The sequence below is a fragment of the Danio rerio genome, chromosome 19 (assembly GCF_052040795.2).
Source record: "Danio rerio strain M-AB ecotype USA chromosome 19, GRCz13ab, whole genome shotgun sequence".
In the NCBI taxonomy this organism is placed as follows: domain Eukaryota; kingdom Metazoa; phylum Chordata; class Actinopteri; order Cypriniformes; family Danionidae; genus Danio; species Danio rerio.
This window is the reverse complement of record NC_141039.2, coordinates 37,397,501-37,414,782: the sequence shown is the minus strand read 5'-3', so window position 1 is coordinate 37,414,782 and position 17,282 is coordinate 37,397,501. Positions and strand designations below refer to the sequence as shown.

The window sequence follows — 17,282 nt, the reverse complement described above, 5'->3', positions numbered from 1 at the left end:
ATTATTATGATTATTATTTTCTGTGTCAAAGGTTAAATTTGTTTTGAGATAATATATTTGTGTATAATGTTTAAATTTGCCATGTATATGTGATTTAAGCATACGATTAAAACAAAACTATTCAAAACTATTTCATAGATATTTTATATAAATGTATACAAAATTTCTATTGAATACATATTTTATATCTAAATGTTTATGTTTTTTTCTTAAATATAAACACACATGCATGCATGTGTTTATATTAGGGCTGCACAAGATATCGTTTTAGCATCGATATCACTGTGTGCACATCTGCAATAGTCACATTGGATCTGCAATGTTAAGTCAGGATTATTGTTGACAAGGGCTACAGTTGAAATAACATCTCATTTACTGTTAGACTTTGCAGTAACTCCACAGATCTACCAGAAATTATATCATTTGCATGTGTCTTTAAGGTCTGTGACTGTAAGCATTTCAAGCCAGTTTATAGCATTCAGACACATGAATTTATACTGTTTTGATTAATTGTATTTATGTATAATGTGTATTATGTCGTCTGGTGGAATATGTAATTGCAATATGCATCGCAGAAAAATAAAGTATCGTAATGTGCATTTTTTTTCAATATTGTGCAGCCCTAATTTATATATATTACATTTATATAAAATATACATTTTTTATGTTTTTAATACAGTTATGTATTTATGTTGGTATATTTTTTATGTTTCTCTTACACTAAAAAACTGTATTGAAAGTTTGCACAAGTAGTACATTGTATTAAATGTGAATTTAAGTAAACACTTGCAGTATTTACTCAGATCTTCAGTCAGTGTTACACAATCCTATGGAAATTATACTAATAGCCTGGCTAAAAGCCTGGAAAACAGATATAAAAACAAAGGTTTGCTATATTTAGCATAAAAGTAATTAGGAGGTTTTTTAAATAGTCCCACATGATACCATTGCGTGTGTTTTAATATAAGCAGAAATCCCCACCTTGTTCTATTTAAAGAGCAGCTCATTCTAACGGCATGACGGATGCATGTTATCGTGACACATTAGCTGGTATTAAACAGTAAGACGTGATTAAGGTATCATGTCAACCTTAAGACAGAGTTTGGCCAAATCTGTCTGTCTGTTTTCTAGACAGACTGTTACTTATGTAACCCTCATGCGGCTTGATCTGTGGAAATGTCTAAATGGATCGGTCATCCCGGGGCGCTGTCATATTGGATGATCTGCACCCATGCATATGTGTATAAGGGGGAGCTAGCAATCGTTGCTCAAGTTCTGTTTCTCTAGTGTCAATGTTAACAGCTAGGGCTGCACAATATACAGTATCACAACATTAATCGGATAATAGTATATTCAGTATCAGACTATTTGATTAAGTTACATTTATTTTATACATTGGTTGTTTACCTAAATTTGACCAATCAAATGGAGACTTGTTTAGACACTTAATTTTTCCCCACCTCCCCAAGTAGTTGCTGTTCTGCTATTGGGTGGAGCAGCCAAAAGGTGAACCCAGAGCTGAAAATAAACACTAAAGGTTGAAGTCGAGTGGAGAGTGGAAAATGACAACAGCCAATCAGAGTCAGAATATCTGCTGTGGTTTTCGCTCATTCATAGTGTTGTAAAGACTCAATCTTGACACCTTAACACAGTTTTTTTTTGTCTGAATTAGAACTATTTATATCTGAAAATATCTTTTAACTGTTTATTTTAGTATCATTCAAATAAATAACTGATTTCAAAACCTAGCTAATAAAATAGCATTTGTCTATAGAAATCGTAAGATATCGTAAGAAATAAGAAAAGAAATCGTTAGAAATATCGTTTTGAGACCGTCACATTATGAAATACTCAAATATTGCAGATATTACTTTATTATACTTTAGTTGCTTGTTCAAAATACTTAATTGAAATGAGTTTAAACTACACAATTCTAAAGTTTTTTTATTGACAACTAAATAGTTTTATGTTCAATCCACTTAAATTTGTTAAAACAATTAATTAACTTAATCGATTTGTGTTGGGACAAGAATGAATCCAGCATTTTTTTACACACTGCAAGAACATTTTTGCTGCCTGAATTTTTATTTATTTTTTTGTTGACTTAAGGCTGGGCCGATAAACTATATCATATCGAATCACAATAAATTTTATAACGATGTTAAGCTCTGGACATGTTTTACTCTATATTGATCTAAAAGCCAATGACACAGCAGACATATGCAGCAACAGAAATCTGTATTTGTGTTAATGCTAGAGATATTCTACGCCACCTAATATTGTTTAGCAAACTCGATTAACTTTGCCGCCAGAAATATTTGATGTTAAACTGTTGTTTATTTTAATGAACAGTTTTACCATTTTGATAAGGCCTAAATTTATTTGAAAATAATTCTGTATTTGTTTACTTTTAGAAAATGCAATAAGTGTACTTTTGTTTGTGTACTGTATATATTCTGTCAATAACAGTGTTCTTCAGAATATTATATTTTTTATCGTACATCATAGGTATATTATAGAAAATCGTAATCTGCAAAAAATCAGAGTGATGTGTTTTTGTTCATAAACAACACTCTTAAATGTAATTTAATGAAGCGTCTAATCTTTGTGGCTTTTGTCATTAGCCCCTTTCACACATACAGACCTTTCTGGAAAATTACAGGTAATTTTCCGGAAAGGTCTGTATGTGTGAACAGGCCCTTTCTGAAAATACCAGTAAATTCGTTCCGGCTATTTTCCGTAAAGAGAAGTTGTAAGATTACCGATAATTTGCCGGAATGCTGCACTGTGTGAATGCAGAAGGAAGATTGCCGGACAGAGCACGTGCACGTCTAGAACGTGCTGACGTGAGACGTCTGCTTTAGCCAATCAGAACCCTCAGACGCATTCACGTCCGTGCAGTTTATGAAAATAAAAGCCTTTGAATATTTTTCCAGACACATTTAGCTGCTAGATGTCAGTCAGATAAAATTTCTATGTTCATCTTAATGGCAACTGTGTAAATAAATATCGATAAAATACCTATGATAAGCCGCTGTTTGTTTACCTTCAAGCTCTGACACGTGTGCCCATGAAGCAGCTTGTGAGCGCCAGCACACACGCATATCATGTACATCTCGACACGCGAAAGTGTTTCTCCATATGTTTTCATCGAAGTTGTTTACAATACTGATCCATCCACAGAGTTTGTGATGCAGTCACATGTTTATAAATACAAGCCCAGCCGTTTAGAGCTCATTTCTGGTTAATGACGTCAGATTTTACCGGTATTTTGGAATGGATATGTGAATGTCCTCGCCTGTGTGAACAGCGCTTTTTTGAATTTACCGGTAAAGTCGTTCCGGAAAACTTTCGGATATTTACCGGTATCACTGTGTGAAAGGGGCTACTGGTGTGATACTCTCTTAAAGCTGGAAGCATTAACATCTTATATCGAAATTTATATCATTATCTTTTAATATAGAAAAGATTTATCAATTGCATTTTTGCCATCGCCCAGCCCTAAGTTCAATCAAATTAACTTTTCTAGTCATGTCAACTTACATCAATCAAACTGACAAAAAATATGAATTTAAAATTTTAAGTTAAAAACCAGTTTAACTTATTAAAATAAGTTAAAGCAACGAAAAAGTCATTCAATTTATTTGCAGTGATTTTTCCAGTATCATGCAGCCATAGCTTGCATGAAAAGAGAAAGAGATGCAACACTGCTCCACAGAGGTTATTATTAGCTACAGCAGGAAGTGTTGCAGAACATGGGTGTGAGTACAGCGCCAGGGTTGGGCACATTCCGTTATTAGCCTTTGTGTGTGTCTGTCTCTGTTTGGTTTGTGCTGGCAACCACCTTTTGTCACTGCTGTTATGTGTTAATACAATTGCGGTAAACCTCAGGCCTGGGTGGTTTATTTGGTTCATAAATCCAAAACAAACCAAAGTTCTGCCCACTGTTATCCATCAATCCCAAAGTCCTCTTGGGTCAGTTAGTCTGAATCCTGCTGCAACACCTCAAGACTAATAGACTTTGTTTTAATGGGTCTTAATGCTTTGGCTTCTCCTGGAGAGGCTTACTGTTAAAGTCCTAGCACCTCTTTATCTTTAAGAATTGTCCTGAGGGAAACATTCGGCTTTCACTACTTCTGTTGTACGATTAATGATTTCAGACAGCACATGTGTGTGTGTGTTTATGTTTAGCCTGTGCTGTGATGCATTTTAACTAGACACAAACAAAGTACAGTACTTATTTGAAAGCCAAATATATAAGCAAAAGCTTAGCAAATATTAATTTCCTTTAGTCACACGCTTATTAAATAAGACATAGTTTCAATGGTTAATGGTTCACTTTGCATTTACTAACATGGACAAACAAAAAACAATACATTTATTACAGTATTAGCTTATGTTAGGTAACGTTATGAAAAAACACTTGTTCATTGTTAGTTCATGTTAACTCAAAGTGTATTAACTAATAATTGGATAATACTAATACAATAATAAATGTTGAACTATGATTCATAAATGCTATTAGTATTGAAAATTACTCATAATTAGTTCATGTTAGTAAATGCATTAACTTATGAAACCTTATTGTAAACAGTAACTGGTATTAGTATATAGTATATACTGTAGGGTTCTGAGGGTTCTCTAAATTCGCTGTCATCACTTAACGTTTTTAATTTGTGAGTAGTGTTTAAAAAGTTTGTAACATTTGTCTTTGTAATAAATTAGTTATGGTAATTGTGTATTTATTGATGGAAAACAGTAAAAAGACGTAAATAAAGTAAAAAAATAAAATATTCTGTAGACTATTATACACACAGTAAATGTTACTGGCAATTTGTGAAATCCCAGCATTGTATTGAATGCCTTGGAGATGTATAGAATGCCTGATGGTTTTGAGCAAAGTACTCATAGGCATTACATAAAATGACAATGACAAAATGACAGTGTCAGTAGAGCACAACAACAGCCTTTATTGATCATTACAAGTTTTATGGTGGAAGGAATATGAAATAAAGCACATGATGTTCTTACCGGAAAAACAATGACGGCAGAACTGAAATTGAAGGATTTGCTACAATATTGTCTGTGGTGTGGTAGTGGAACCTCGTACCGGCAATACGTTGTCTTACAATATTGTTCAACACTCATGTGCTTCGATCATCATCAAAAACTAGTACACCCAAATTTATATGTTATAGAAAAATATTAAATACAAATTTTAAAAAGAGGAAAAGTCAAGAGAAGCAAAAAAAATTGAAGATTTTTGTTGAAATTTTGTAGGTTGTAATTTATTTTTGGAAATATTTAGCTTGAATTTAATTGTATTGTTTTTAATTTTCTAAATATGTTTGGTGACTAAAACATTATTTTAATAACTATATCTGTTTAATAACTCTGTTTTGTTTAAATGCACCATATACATTGCATATATTCACTGAGAAATAGATAAAAATATTAATTTTCAAAATGGGGTGTACTCAATTCTGAGCACTGTATGTTAAACATAAGTGTGTGTGTGTGTGTGTGTGTGTGTGTGTGTGTGTGTGTGTGTGTGTGTGTGTGTGTGTGTGTGTGTGTGTGTGTGTGTGTGTGTGTGTGTGTGTGTGTGTGTGTGTGTGTGTGTGTGTGTGTGTGTGTGTGTGTGTGTGTGTGTGTGTGTGTGTGTGTGTGTGTGTGTATTATATATTCAAACTTTTTTAATTTCTCTGGCGGCAAAGCTGATTTCCGTATCAGTATTTCAGTATCATTCATCAAGTTTAAAATTATATTTTAAAAATCATTTATTTAAATTTGATGCTCAAGAAACAATTGAACAGTTTCATGAACAGTTGTGTAAAAGAACAGCATTTGTGTAAAACAATCTTTATATTGATTATTGTCTTCAATGCATTTTGCTTGATTATGTACTCAGAATATTTTTGTTCACATATTTAAATAAATGTTTATAGTTGGCATCACCACACAAAAATGGTACTGATTGTGGCATTGTGTAAACGAATGGCAAAAAAAAAAACACATACATTTGTGAGTTTATCTAAAAACTGTGTATTTATTTCATAATAAATATTATTATTTTATCCTACTCCAAACAATAATCAATTTATAAAATATAAATCTACCTAAAATGCAGATATGTCTCTTTTCAACAAAATCTCACATTTAACCATTTGAATGTAGTCTAGCAGCTGTTTCTGTGCTAACTCAGTTTTCATTCATTAGAGCACTGTGCTCACAAGGAGCTCAAATTTAATATCAGGCTAATTGGATGAAGTGGGCTGGCTGAAGGGGAGATCTCTGCATGGATTATACAAAGATGATACAAGAGCCTGCTCGTTTTTCCGATTCCCATGTTCAGTTTGATATATTCATTATATATAAGACTACATATTCATTTTCCAATAAGACTACAGTTTCACCAGATGGCATGAATAGCTGTATTTGGAAAGAAACTGTAAATTAGGATTGATTGGGGTGAATTTCTAAGGCTGTGAATCATGTATAAAACATAATAAACAATTTGCAAGTAAAATAATTACAATAGAGCAACAAAAAAAGTCAAATAATCAGTGGGGAATGGTTTTCTGGAGAGTCAAACAGTATTCAGGTATAGGGATGCAACGATTAACCAGTTTTACTATTAGCCGCCCTTTAATTCGTCACGGTTAATTAATCGTAAAGGCTTCTCAACATCATGTTTCTGCACAGAACAAATATGCTGGAACTAAACTGTGCACTAGTTTGTCACTGAGACTAATAACCACGCACGCTAGATTAACTGAGACTGTTAACTAAGGCAAGCTCGTGCAAGCTCGTTCATTATTTCCACTGGAGGAACGCGCACACGACGCAGCGCGCTCACGATTTTTAGGCACACCTCGTTGGGATGACAAGGGGCTTTTGTGGCTGAAGTCTGAGGAAGAAGCAGTAAATGAAAAGTAAACAGGTTTGCAAACACACTTAGAGTTATTAATAATGGTGCCAATAAGAGCGATCATGTAGTGAATGTTAATCCACCTGCCGAGATCAACCGAGTGATTTTGGAGAGAGCGCTGAAAGACTCAGAGTGGATCAGCTGTTTAATGGCCTGAATCTAGATGTCACTCAAATGTCCGCTAAATGTAAAACCTAAACATGTACACATCATCACCAAAGAAGCTCGCTTTTACTAAGTTTAAACTAAAACCGCTGCTCATGGCAACAGTATTGCGCTGGTGGTCATTGTGAGAATCCTGCTTTGCCCCGCTTATATGGGCTGGCTGACTCGCCTGCTATACTCCACAAACACAGAGAGATGAAAATCAGAGCATAACTAGACTGAGCATTTACACTAATTCGAAACCAAAACTTTTAAAGAGGTGCAGAAGTGAGACTTTTCTTCATTTCTTTTGTCCGTTCTTTCTGTTTATTAAATAGACATGCATATAAAACAATAGTGCAAAATAAACAATTCTTACTGCAATGCTTCATTTTTTGATGCAAACTATAGATTTATTTTTCATAAAGTAACAGTGGGACTTTTTATAGCAGATAACTCACATTCAAGGCAGAATGATAATGAGAAATGTTGTTCATTCATTGTTAGTAATAATGTAATCTTTGTCATCATTAATATTTTATAATTATTAGACATTCATTTTGGAATTATTGAGCAAATATCAACAAGTCATCACAGCATTAATTAGATAGTTGTTTCTGTCTTTTGTTAGTCCTAATTGATGTTGTTTTCAAATGAAAACAAATCCCTTAATATACAAGTTGCAGTGAGTGGTGCTTATTTATTTTTGGTGAGTGCTCCTACATTTTTTCTGGTGCTCCTAAATTTTTGAAGTTGGGAGCACCAGCATTTTCAAGCCCTGCATTAGACAAATACTGTTTTTTTGTATGTATTCTTATTTTTATTTATGTATTGTTCTGTCGTTTATTTATAGTGTAAAATTATTTTTGTTTGAATATCAAAACATTTACTTATTTTTAAGCACAAAGAGAGAAATTTACTATTGTTTGTTTTTTATATTATTCTGTGCTGTATTAATTAGTTACTGAGCAGCAATAAATAACACTAGAAAATAAGATGAAAACTCCTTATATTTTACAAAGTAGTGGGGTTTGAAATTAATGAATGTTTAATTATCGTGATAACCGTGAAACCGTGATTATTTTTCAGACTATAATCATTCAACCAAAATCTATAATGGCTGCATCCCTATTCAGGTATAGAAATTGAATAATGAAATTTAAAATAACACTGTACAGTCAATTCAGTAAAATAATTACTCATACACATGTAAAGGATAATATTTCACTTTGGTATGGTTATACTTTGCTATGACTCCACAAGTCTTATGTATTCTTAACTCTTGTGCTGATATCAGTTATAATCCCAACTCAGCATTGCATATCCTGCGATGTGACTATTGCAGACACACACATCAATATCAATGCTGAAACGATATGTTGTGCAGCCCTAGTTTGAAACCGAGAACGTCATCCCCGTTTCCCAGAATCTCGTAGATTGAGCTTGTTGTTCATGTGGAGAGACAAATAGAGAAAAACAAAAGTGGCAAGTGAGGGAGGGAGCCAGAGGAGGAGAAGAAGAAGAAGAGGACACAAGCTGTGCCAGCCTCCGAGTGCCACCGTGAAGAGAGATAGAGAGTGAGTGAGTAACACATGTAAAAAAGACTTAAAAATAAAACACTAAACCAAAAGAGAGCTCATGGAGGAGGAGGGAGTACTATGCGACCGGACTTGATGAGAGATTAGACGTGATAACCACAAAGAGAGAGAGAGAGCGAGAGAGGAAGGATAAGCACTCTGTGTGGCATTAGCAGTGTAAGCTCTGCCTGGTATTTATAGTTCAGAGGGCCGCAGGAGGAGAGAGCAGCCGAACAATTGCGTCTCCAAAAAAAATCAGAAGAATAGAGAATCTGAAAGAGCAAGAGACTATAAGATGATGTAAATGACCTTCACTGGAAGCTGGATCTGCAGAAGAGCCTCGTACTGTCTTGTGTTGGCATTAATGCACGTTTGTGACTGGACCAGGTGTGCATTCTCTTCACTCAGGATAATCAAAGTCTTGCCTACTTCGCCTCCAGCAGGGATTTAAAGACGTGTTTAACCGGGACGCTGCTCGGAGATCAAATGACAGATCACTTCTGGCTGCAGACTCGCTGTGGCTCTGTGTTTTGGTCGCAGCTTTATGAGATCACGCAGGCATCGCGGTAGTTACTTCACCGGCTGTTTTGCTGACTCACGGTTTTGGGATCTCAGCAGGAGGACTGTGATGTCGTGACTGTGATGTATGGAGATTGAACTACCTGGCTATGTGGGCTGCATGATTTTTGATGTTTGGAATTGCTGCGATGCAAAGGCTTAATGATTATTTTTAAAAATCTGAATGTTTTAGAGAGACATTTCTTATTGTTTTAAGCTTTGGTAATGCAGTAGATGCAAAGTAAATGTAATTATAATTTAGATTTCTGATTATATTCAGCTTTTATCACAATATATACGGTAGTATCATGATATTGAGCTAAGCTGCAATAAGATTTCTTTAACATGTATGACAAAAAATACTAATATCAACACAGAGAGAAAAAGGCAGATTTATTACTGATAATATTAGTAATATTACATTAGTAATTGAATTTTAATTTGTTTTTAACTACTTATTTAAGTGGTTATCTAATTATTGTACCTCTATAAACACATTATTAGGCATGAACTAAGAAATTGACATCAGTTAAGAAGATTAATGAAAGCTTTTGTAGTTTTCATTGTGAGTGTAGTCACAGATCTCAGCATATATCAGCACACCCCTAACAAATGTCTCTTTTAAATTCATTTTATTAATAGGAAGCTATACAATATTACATTTGTGCAGATACAGATTAGTCAGTAACGAAGCCAAATCTGGAGCTTATCTAACAAAATAGCTTACGGTAATAGTCTGAAAACTAGTGCAGCCAAATTTATATGTTATAGAAAAATATTAAATACAAAAAATAAAATTTAAATTTAGTTGAAATTTTGTAGGTTGTGATTTTTATTTTTATTTTTTTGCAATAATTTGCTTGATTTTAATTGTATTATCTTTCAATTTCTAAATATGTTTGGTGACTAAAATATTAATTTAATAAATACATCTGGTTAATAAATCTGTTTTAACCAAAATACACTGCTTATATTCACTGAGAAAGGGATACAAATATTTATTTCCATAATGGTGTATACTCAGTTTTGCTGAGCACTAACAAAAAACACTTAATGTCAACAGAGAGAAAAAGGCTATTTTATTACAGTTACTGTTAATATTAGTAACTATAAATTAATTTACAACTGAATTGTATTAGTTATTAACTTATTTAAATAAAATAATTATGATTTCAGATTACAACTACAGTTTTAACACATTCTTAGACATTAACTGAGAAATCGACCTCAGTTTTTTTCAGTAACTTTTATAGTTTTCATGGTGAGTGTATTAATTAACTAATGTTACCTATTGAAGCCTTATTGCAGCGTTAACAAACAATAGTCTTATAAATAGTCATAATTTACAATTGACATTTCAGCTCGTAGCAGGCCAGATTAATGTCAAAATATTCATGTTTGAACATAAAGGTTTACAATTAAATCTGAATTATGAACACAATTGCAAACTTATTGTAAATATTCTTAAAAAGCACTCTTAAATTTTCAATTAAATAATTATTTGTTGCATTTTGCTGATGATATCAGTATCGCCACGTCTATTCTGATGAAATTTCTCACTTGTAAACAATCCTGATTAATAATAACCATTACAATCGTAGTGCACAATATTCACGAGTAATAGTTCACACATTATCATGCAGCCCTATGCTTCTCCATTACCCATTCATCCCAAAAAGCCCTCTGGATTTCCTCACTCTCATTTTCACTTTCATTCCTTTTGTCCTCGGCTCCGTTGTACACACTATCAGTGACCTGCTTGAGCAAGAATGATGACGTAACAGCTCTTCATTTGCTTGTTTGTTGCTCAATTGGACCAGACCAGCTCGCGTCACAAGACTTTTTATGACACAGACCTTTGAATTCACTTACATGATCTAGTTCCCTGGAGTTACTTTGCATTTCAGACGGTTTGCACCAATGTGTGCAGATGACATCATCCTGGAGGGACGTTTACTGTTATGGAGCTTTCTATCAATATTTAGAGAAGCCGTGTAAAGAGTCTCTTGGATATTGATTGCTGCACAAAAGCCTCTTCGCTCGGACTCTGAAAGCTGACTGTGGATTGTGAAAGAGGTGAAGAAGACGGCACTTTTCAGTTCGTTTACGACAGATCTCAAGCCTCAGAGAGCGAGAGTGGCAGTGGTTTGAGGGAGGAGGGGAGAATCAGTCCTTATTAGTTGCGAAGGAGGAGCTCTTGTAGAGTTTGACAAGCACGTGTGAGCCAGGCTGCTCGCTCAGGCTGAGCTTTGATATGGCAGCAGACAGGAAGACCGGCCAACGGAGGTAGAACGTGGGAGCTTTAGATAGAAAAGGCTAAATATCTATGCCTGCTTCTTCAAGCGTGGACTTGCTTTTCAACTCTCAAGGGATTTCCGATTCCTGCTGGAGTGGGGTTGTATTTTAAGGTGTGAAACGGCACACTCAATAGACATGTCGAAGGAAAGGTAGATCGTTTTGGAGCTGACGGAATAAGCGGTGGACAGAATGTGGCCTGAGTATTGCACCGAGCGGAGCCTGAATGCTCATCTGCACGCACTCATGTGCTGCGCAGGTCAGTTTCTATTTGTGTTGCTGTTTGTGTGTGTGTGTCGTCATAAGAGTCACATGGCCACAGTGATTTGTGTGTCAGCGGATGTGCTCTATGCTGATTTGTTGTGTGTCCACTAATGGCGAGAAGCTATATCAGCGAGTCCACGTGGATGTGTTTGAACATGACGGGGTGAGTTTCTGTTGCATGTTTGCTCAGCACAGGACAGGGTGTGTGAAACACCACATACTGACTCACTGTACTTAGAAACAAGAAAATGTGCATCATTGTGACAATCAGAAAGTCAATCCTTTAACGGAAAATCCACTTGTTTTTGGAAAGAGGCTCATTTTTTAACTGTCCTGGAGTTATAGTAAAGATTTGAGTTTTTCCATTGTTTTAATCCATTCAGCTGATCTCTGGGTCTGGAAGGAGAAATTTAGCTTAGCTTAGCATAAGTCATTGAATCAGATTGGACCATTAGCATCTCGCTTTCATTCCACGCCATGGCATGGAAGCAAAGTACCTTGATTGTTGTGCTGGAATTTAAGCTGACTTAGTCATCATATTTTACTTTAGATTGTACTTGTGTTGTCCTGAGGATGTTATTATTTATTTAGTGATTGGATTCACTGATCTGTATAGTTTTTGAACTACGTATTTATACATACACACATACGTCGTATACTACTCCACTCCCCCCTATTTTTTCTTTTTTTTTATTGTTTTATTATGTTATGTTATGTTTTTTGGATGTTGTGTAATTTGTTTTGTTTTGTCTTTTGGTGTTATTATTATGGTATTGTGATTAATTGTGGGACCCCCTTGAAAATGAGATGGTACATGAATAAATATCATGAAATATCATTATGAATAAGAGTAGCCATGTTAATCTATAAAATATTGTAAATAATTAAACTAAGTAATTGTGATGTAAATGTGATGTAACTACAGAAGAGTCAGGCTTTAAATGGGAAACTTATCAAAACTAAAAGGATATTATTGAAATTTGAGCGAGATGCTAATGGTCTGATCGAATTCGATGATCTATGTTAAGCTAAGCTAATATGTTTCCCCTGATTCTGAGATCAGATGAATGGATACTAAACTGGTAAAAGTCAATTGTGTAACTGTAGAAAAGCTGTAGGTAACACTTTATTTTGATGGTCATTTGAGTATTAGTAGATTGTCTGCTTAATATCTGTTGATACTGCTCCTTCAACAGGCGTTTAACTGACTATAAGAAACTTTAGAAGTACATGTCAACTTAAACTAATTCAAACCGCAACCTAGCAGTCTACTTATAATCTAATGAGAATTAGTTGGCATGTAGATGCAATGTAAACTTAAATTCAACAAACAAAAAAAACATCAAAATAAAGTGTGACCAAGTTGTAAAATGAGCCTGAAAAACAAAGTAGCATGTTCCTTTAAGAGGAAACTTTCCGTTTATGCTGAATTTCCTCGAAAAAAGTCTTTTGCAACAGTGCGTGCATTTTCTTGAATGAGAGCCAAAATTTAAATAAAAGTAGGTGTGTCATGTTGAAAGGCAAAAAGGTATTTTCTGTACTCATTAAGCTATGAAGTGTTGTTCAAACATCAGACGCTGGATTTGACATACTGTTTTCTCTCCATGGTAGTACAGAGCATATGCTGTGATTTCATATTTTTTTCTTATAGAAAGTTTGAAATTATTGTAACGTATAAACATGCTCAAAGGTCAAGTATGAGATATCCCATTTTGGTGGTTTTGTCAAATCAAATGTACAAAAGTAATTTTATGCATAGGAAAAGAAAGTATATTAAATCAGGAAAAGTGTTTAATGTTTAATATTGCTTTTCATGAAAGTAAAATAGTGCAATTTGTAAAAATGTAACAACACGCTCTCACTTGTACTTTAAAATAGTCCAAATAATAAGTCATAGTATTTTTAATAATTTCAGTTAATAAAAACTGCTTCTTGTTTATAACCTAATTGATATTTTGTGCCATTACAGTGAACCAGAAATCTATTTTTTCATTTTAATATGTTCATTGATTCTTTTTTTAAATATGCCTGACAAGATCTTATGGTATGTAAACTGTTGTCATAAATCATGGTCAAATTGTCAGATAACCTTTTTTTTTTTTAGAATAAAATTAAAATTATATATATATATATATATATATATATATATATATATATATATATATATATATATATATATATATATATATATATTAGGGGTGGATGGTACACCGGTGTCATAGTCATTACCGGTGTGATATTGCACCACAAAATGGATTTTCTAATACCGTCAATAACGTAATAAATCAATTATATGCGCCTGAAATTTAAGCTATGCAACCTCATAATATATTTGGGAGCATTTGTGCGACTGCATATAATGGTTGTAATGCAACCTGTTTTGATTTTTGTCTAAAAATGTGCTGAATCGCTCTTCCCTGGCGCTATATTGGTTTATATTAGCTGTCAATCACTGAAGGCTTTCCACTGTCAGATGACAGGGAGCTTTTGTGACCGCCTGGAATGCAAGCAGCTGAAGAGTAAAAAGTACACAGGTTTCCAAACCCCACCTAGTTATAACAATAATAATAATAATAATAATAATAATAACTAGATTCTTAAAGTTTGAGAACAAACTTTGAGGCTGGCTTGTGAAAGCCTGACGGTAATAGTTTATTTAGTTTAAACTGTTTTTAAAAGTATGAAAAGATAGATATATAGCTAGATAGCTAGATAGATAGATAGATAGATATATTAGCATGGTATTAGCATGATTCTAACGTGAATTAGCATGTTGTTAGCATGATTCTAGCGGGAATTAGCATGTTGTTAGCATGATTTTAGCATGAATTAGCATGTTGTTAGCATGATTCTAGCATGAATTAGCATGTTGCTAGCATAATTCTAGCATGAATTAGCATGTTACTAGCACGATTCTAGCATGAATTAGCATGTTACTAGCACGATTCTAGCATGAATTAGTATGTTACTAGCACGATTCTAGCATGAATTAGCATGTTGTTAGCACGATTCTAGCATGTTGTTAGCACGATTCTAGCATGAATTTGCATGTTGTTAGAACAATTCTAGCACGATTCTAGCATGAATTAGCATGTTACTAGCATAATTTTAGCATGAATTAGCATGTTGTTAGCATGATTCTAGCATGATTTAGCATGTTACTAGCATGATTCTAGCATGAATTAGCATGTTACTAGCATGATTCTAGCATGAATTAGCATGTAACTAGCATGATTCTAGCATGAATTAGCATGTTGTTAGCACGATTCTAGCATGAATTAGCATGTTACTAGCATGATTCTAGCATGAATTAGCATGTTACTAGCATGATTCTAGCATGAATTAGCATGTTGTTAGCATGATTCTAGCATGAATTAGCATGTGACTAGCATGATCCTAGCATGAATTAGCATGTTACTAGCACGATTCTAGCATGAATTAGCATGTTACTAGCATGATTCTAGCATGAATTAGCATGTTACTAGCATGATTCTAGCATGAATTAGCATGTTGTTAGCATGATTCTAGCATGAATTAGCATGCTGTTAGCACAATTCTAGCATGAATTAGCATGTTACTAGCGCGATTCTAGCATGAATTAGCATGTTACTAGAATGATTCTAGCATGAATTAGCATGTTGTTAGCATGATTCTAGCATGAATTAGCATGTTGTTAGCATGATTCTAGCATGAATTAGCATGTTACTAGCATGATTCTAGCATGAATTAGCATGTTGTTAGCATGATTCTAGCATGAATTAGCATGTTACTAGCATGATTCTAGCATGAATTAGCATGTTGTTAGCATGATTCTAGCATGAATTAGCATGTTACTAGCATGATTCTAGCATGAATTAGCATGTTACTAGCATGATTCTAGCATAAATCAGCATAATTCTAGCATGTATTAGTATGTTGTTAGCACGATTCTAGCATGAATTAGCATGTTACTAGCACGATTCTAGCATGAATTAGCATGTGACTAGCATGATTCTAGCATGAATTAGCATGTTACTAGCATGATTCTAGCATGATTTAACATGTTGTTAGCATGAATTAGAATGTTACTAGCATCAGCATGTTACTAGCATGACTTTAGCATGAATTAGCATGATTCTAGAAGGAATTAGCATGTTGTTAGCATGATTCTAGCATGAATTAGCATGTGACTAGCATGATTCTAGCATGAATTAGCATGTGACTAGCATGATTCTAGCATGAATTAGCATGTAACTAGCATGATTCTAGCATGAATTAGCATGCTGTTAGCATGATGGATAGATAGATAGATAGATAGATAGATAGATAGATAGATAGATAGATAGATAGATAGATAGATAGATAGATAGATAGATAGATAGATCGATAGATAGATAGATAGAGGTAGATAGATAGATAGATAGATAGATAGATAGATAGATAGATAGATAGATAGATAGATAGATAGATAGATAGATAGAGGTAGATAGATAGATAGATAGAGGTAGATAGATCGATAGATCGATAGATAGATAGATAGATACAGGTAGATAGATAGATAGAAAGATAGATAGATAGATCGATCGATAGATAGATAGATAGATAGATAGATAGATAGATAGATAGATAGATAGATAGATAGATAGATAGATAGATAGATAGATAGATAGATAGATAGATAGATAGATAGAAAGATCAAACAAGCCAACCCCCGCTTCTCTACGATGTTCTGATGCTGAGATATAGCTGGTGCTATATCGTTGCTGGGTTAGTCTGTTTTGTTGCTATGGAGTTGATTGACAGCTTAGACTGATGATGTATCAAAGCTTCTTGACAGTATGAACAGTTAAAAACAACCCCCATGTCTCTATCACACTGCAGCATGACAATATCAGTCTGAACCTCTTTAATGGCAGTCTATGGGACAGTTGCTAGGGTGCAGTATCTGGTTGTTAGGGTGTGGCTAGAAAGTTAAAAGGCCATCAGTGATTGGCTGCTGGCTTGACTGAGTTAAATGAGCTCAGCCATTAGTCTGTAGGATAGTCTGATGCAGAGTTATGAGCTCACAAAGTTTGATCCAATGTAAAGTCAATGAGAGTTTTTTGCAATGGAAGTCTATGGGACGGTTTCTAGGGTCCAAAAGTGGTTGCTAGGGCGTGGCCAGAAAGTTTAAAGGTGCTCAGTCATTGGCAGTTTGATAGTCTGAGTTAAATGAGCCCAGTTAGAAGTCTGTGTGACATTCTGATGCGGAGTTATGAGGTCACAAAGTTTGATCCAATGTTACGTCTATGGGATTTTTCCGACGGTCCCGGGACGTTTTTCGGAAAACCGAAAGTCGGATCAGTCGGAAAAGATATAGCAACTCGAGTCAGAATAGGTCAGAGGTCTGACATGAGTTTGATGGTCATAGCTTGAAAGGCCTAGGACGAGATACAGTTTAATTTTTAGTCTCAGAAGAAGAATAATAACTAGATTTTTAAAGTTTGAGAACAAACTTTGAGGCTGGCTTGTGAAAGCCTGACGGTAATAGTTTA

At 34.3% G+C, this 17,282-nt stretch overlaps 1 protein-coding gene and 1 long non-coding RNA gene across 25 annotated transcripts in view; both read left to right on the top strand.

Moving 5' to 3' along the window:
* Positions 1 to 17,282, top strand: part of macf1a (microtubule actin crosslinking factor 1a) — a 352,243-nt gene that overhangs the window by 112,878 nt on the left and 222,083 nt on the right. For 4 of the 24 annotated variants that reach the window (XM_087295927.2, XM_087295916.2, XM_087295924.2 and 1 more), the window contains exon 1: positions 11,449 to 11,764. The exons of the other annotated variants lie outside the window; for them this stretch is intronic. In XM_087295927.2, the coding sequence (XP_087152053.2) occupies positions 11,698 to 11,764 (67 nt within the window). In that variant the 5' untranslated portion in view covers positions 11,449 to 11,697. Of the gene's footprint in view, positions 1 to 11,448; positions 11,765 to 17,282 lie in introns of those variants that run through there. 24 annotated transcript variants of the gene reach the window in all.
* On the top strand, positions 4,062 to 9,986 carry LOC148679802 (uncharacterized). The gene is made up of 3 exons (XR_015945365.1): positions 4,062 to 7,031; positions 7,095 to 7,355; positions 7,414 to 9,986. It is a non-coding gene; the product is annotated as an uncharacterized LOC148679802 (long non-coding RNA).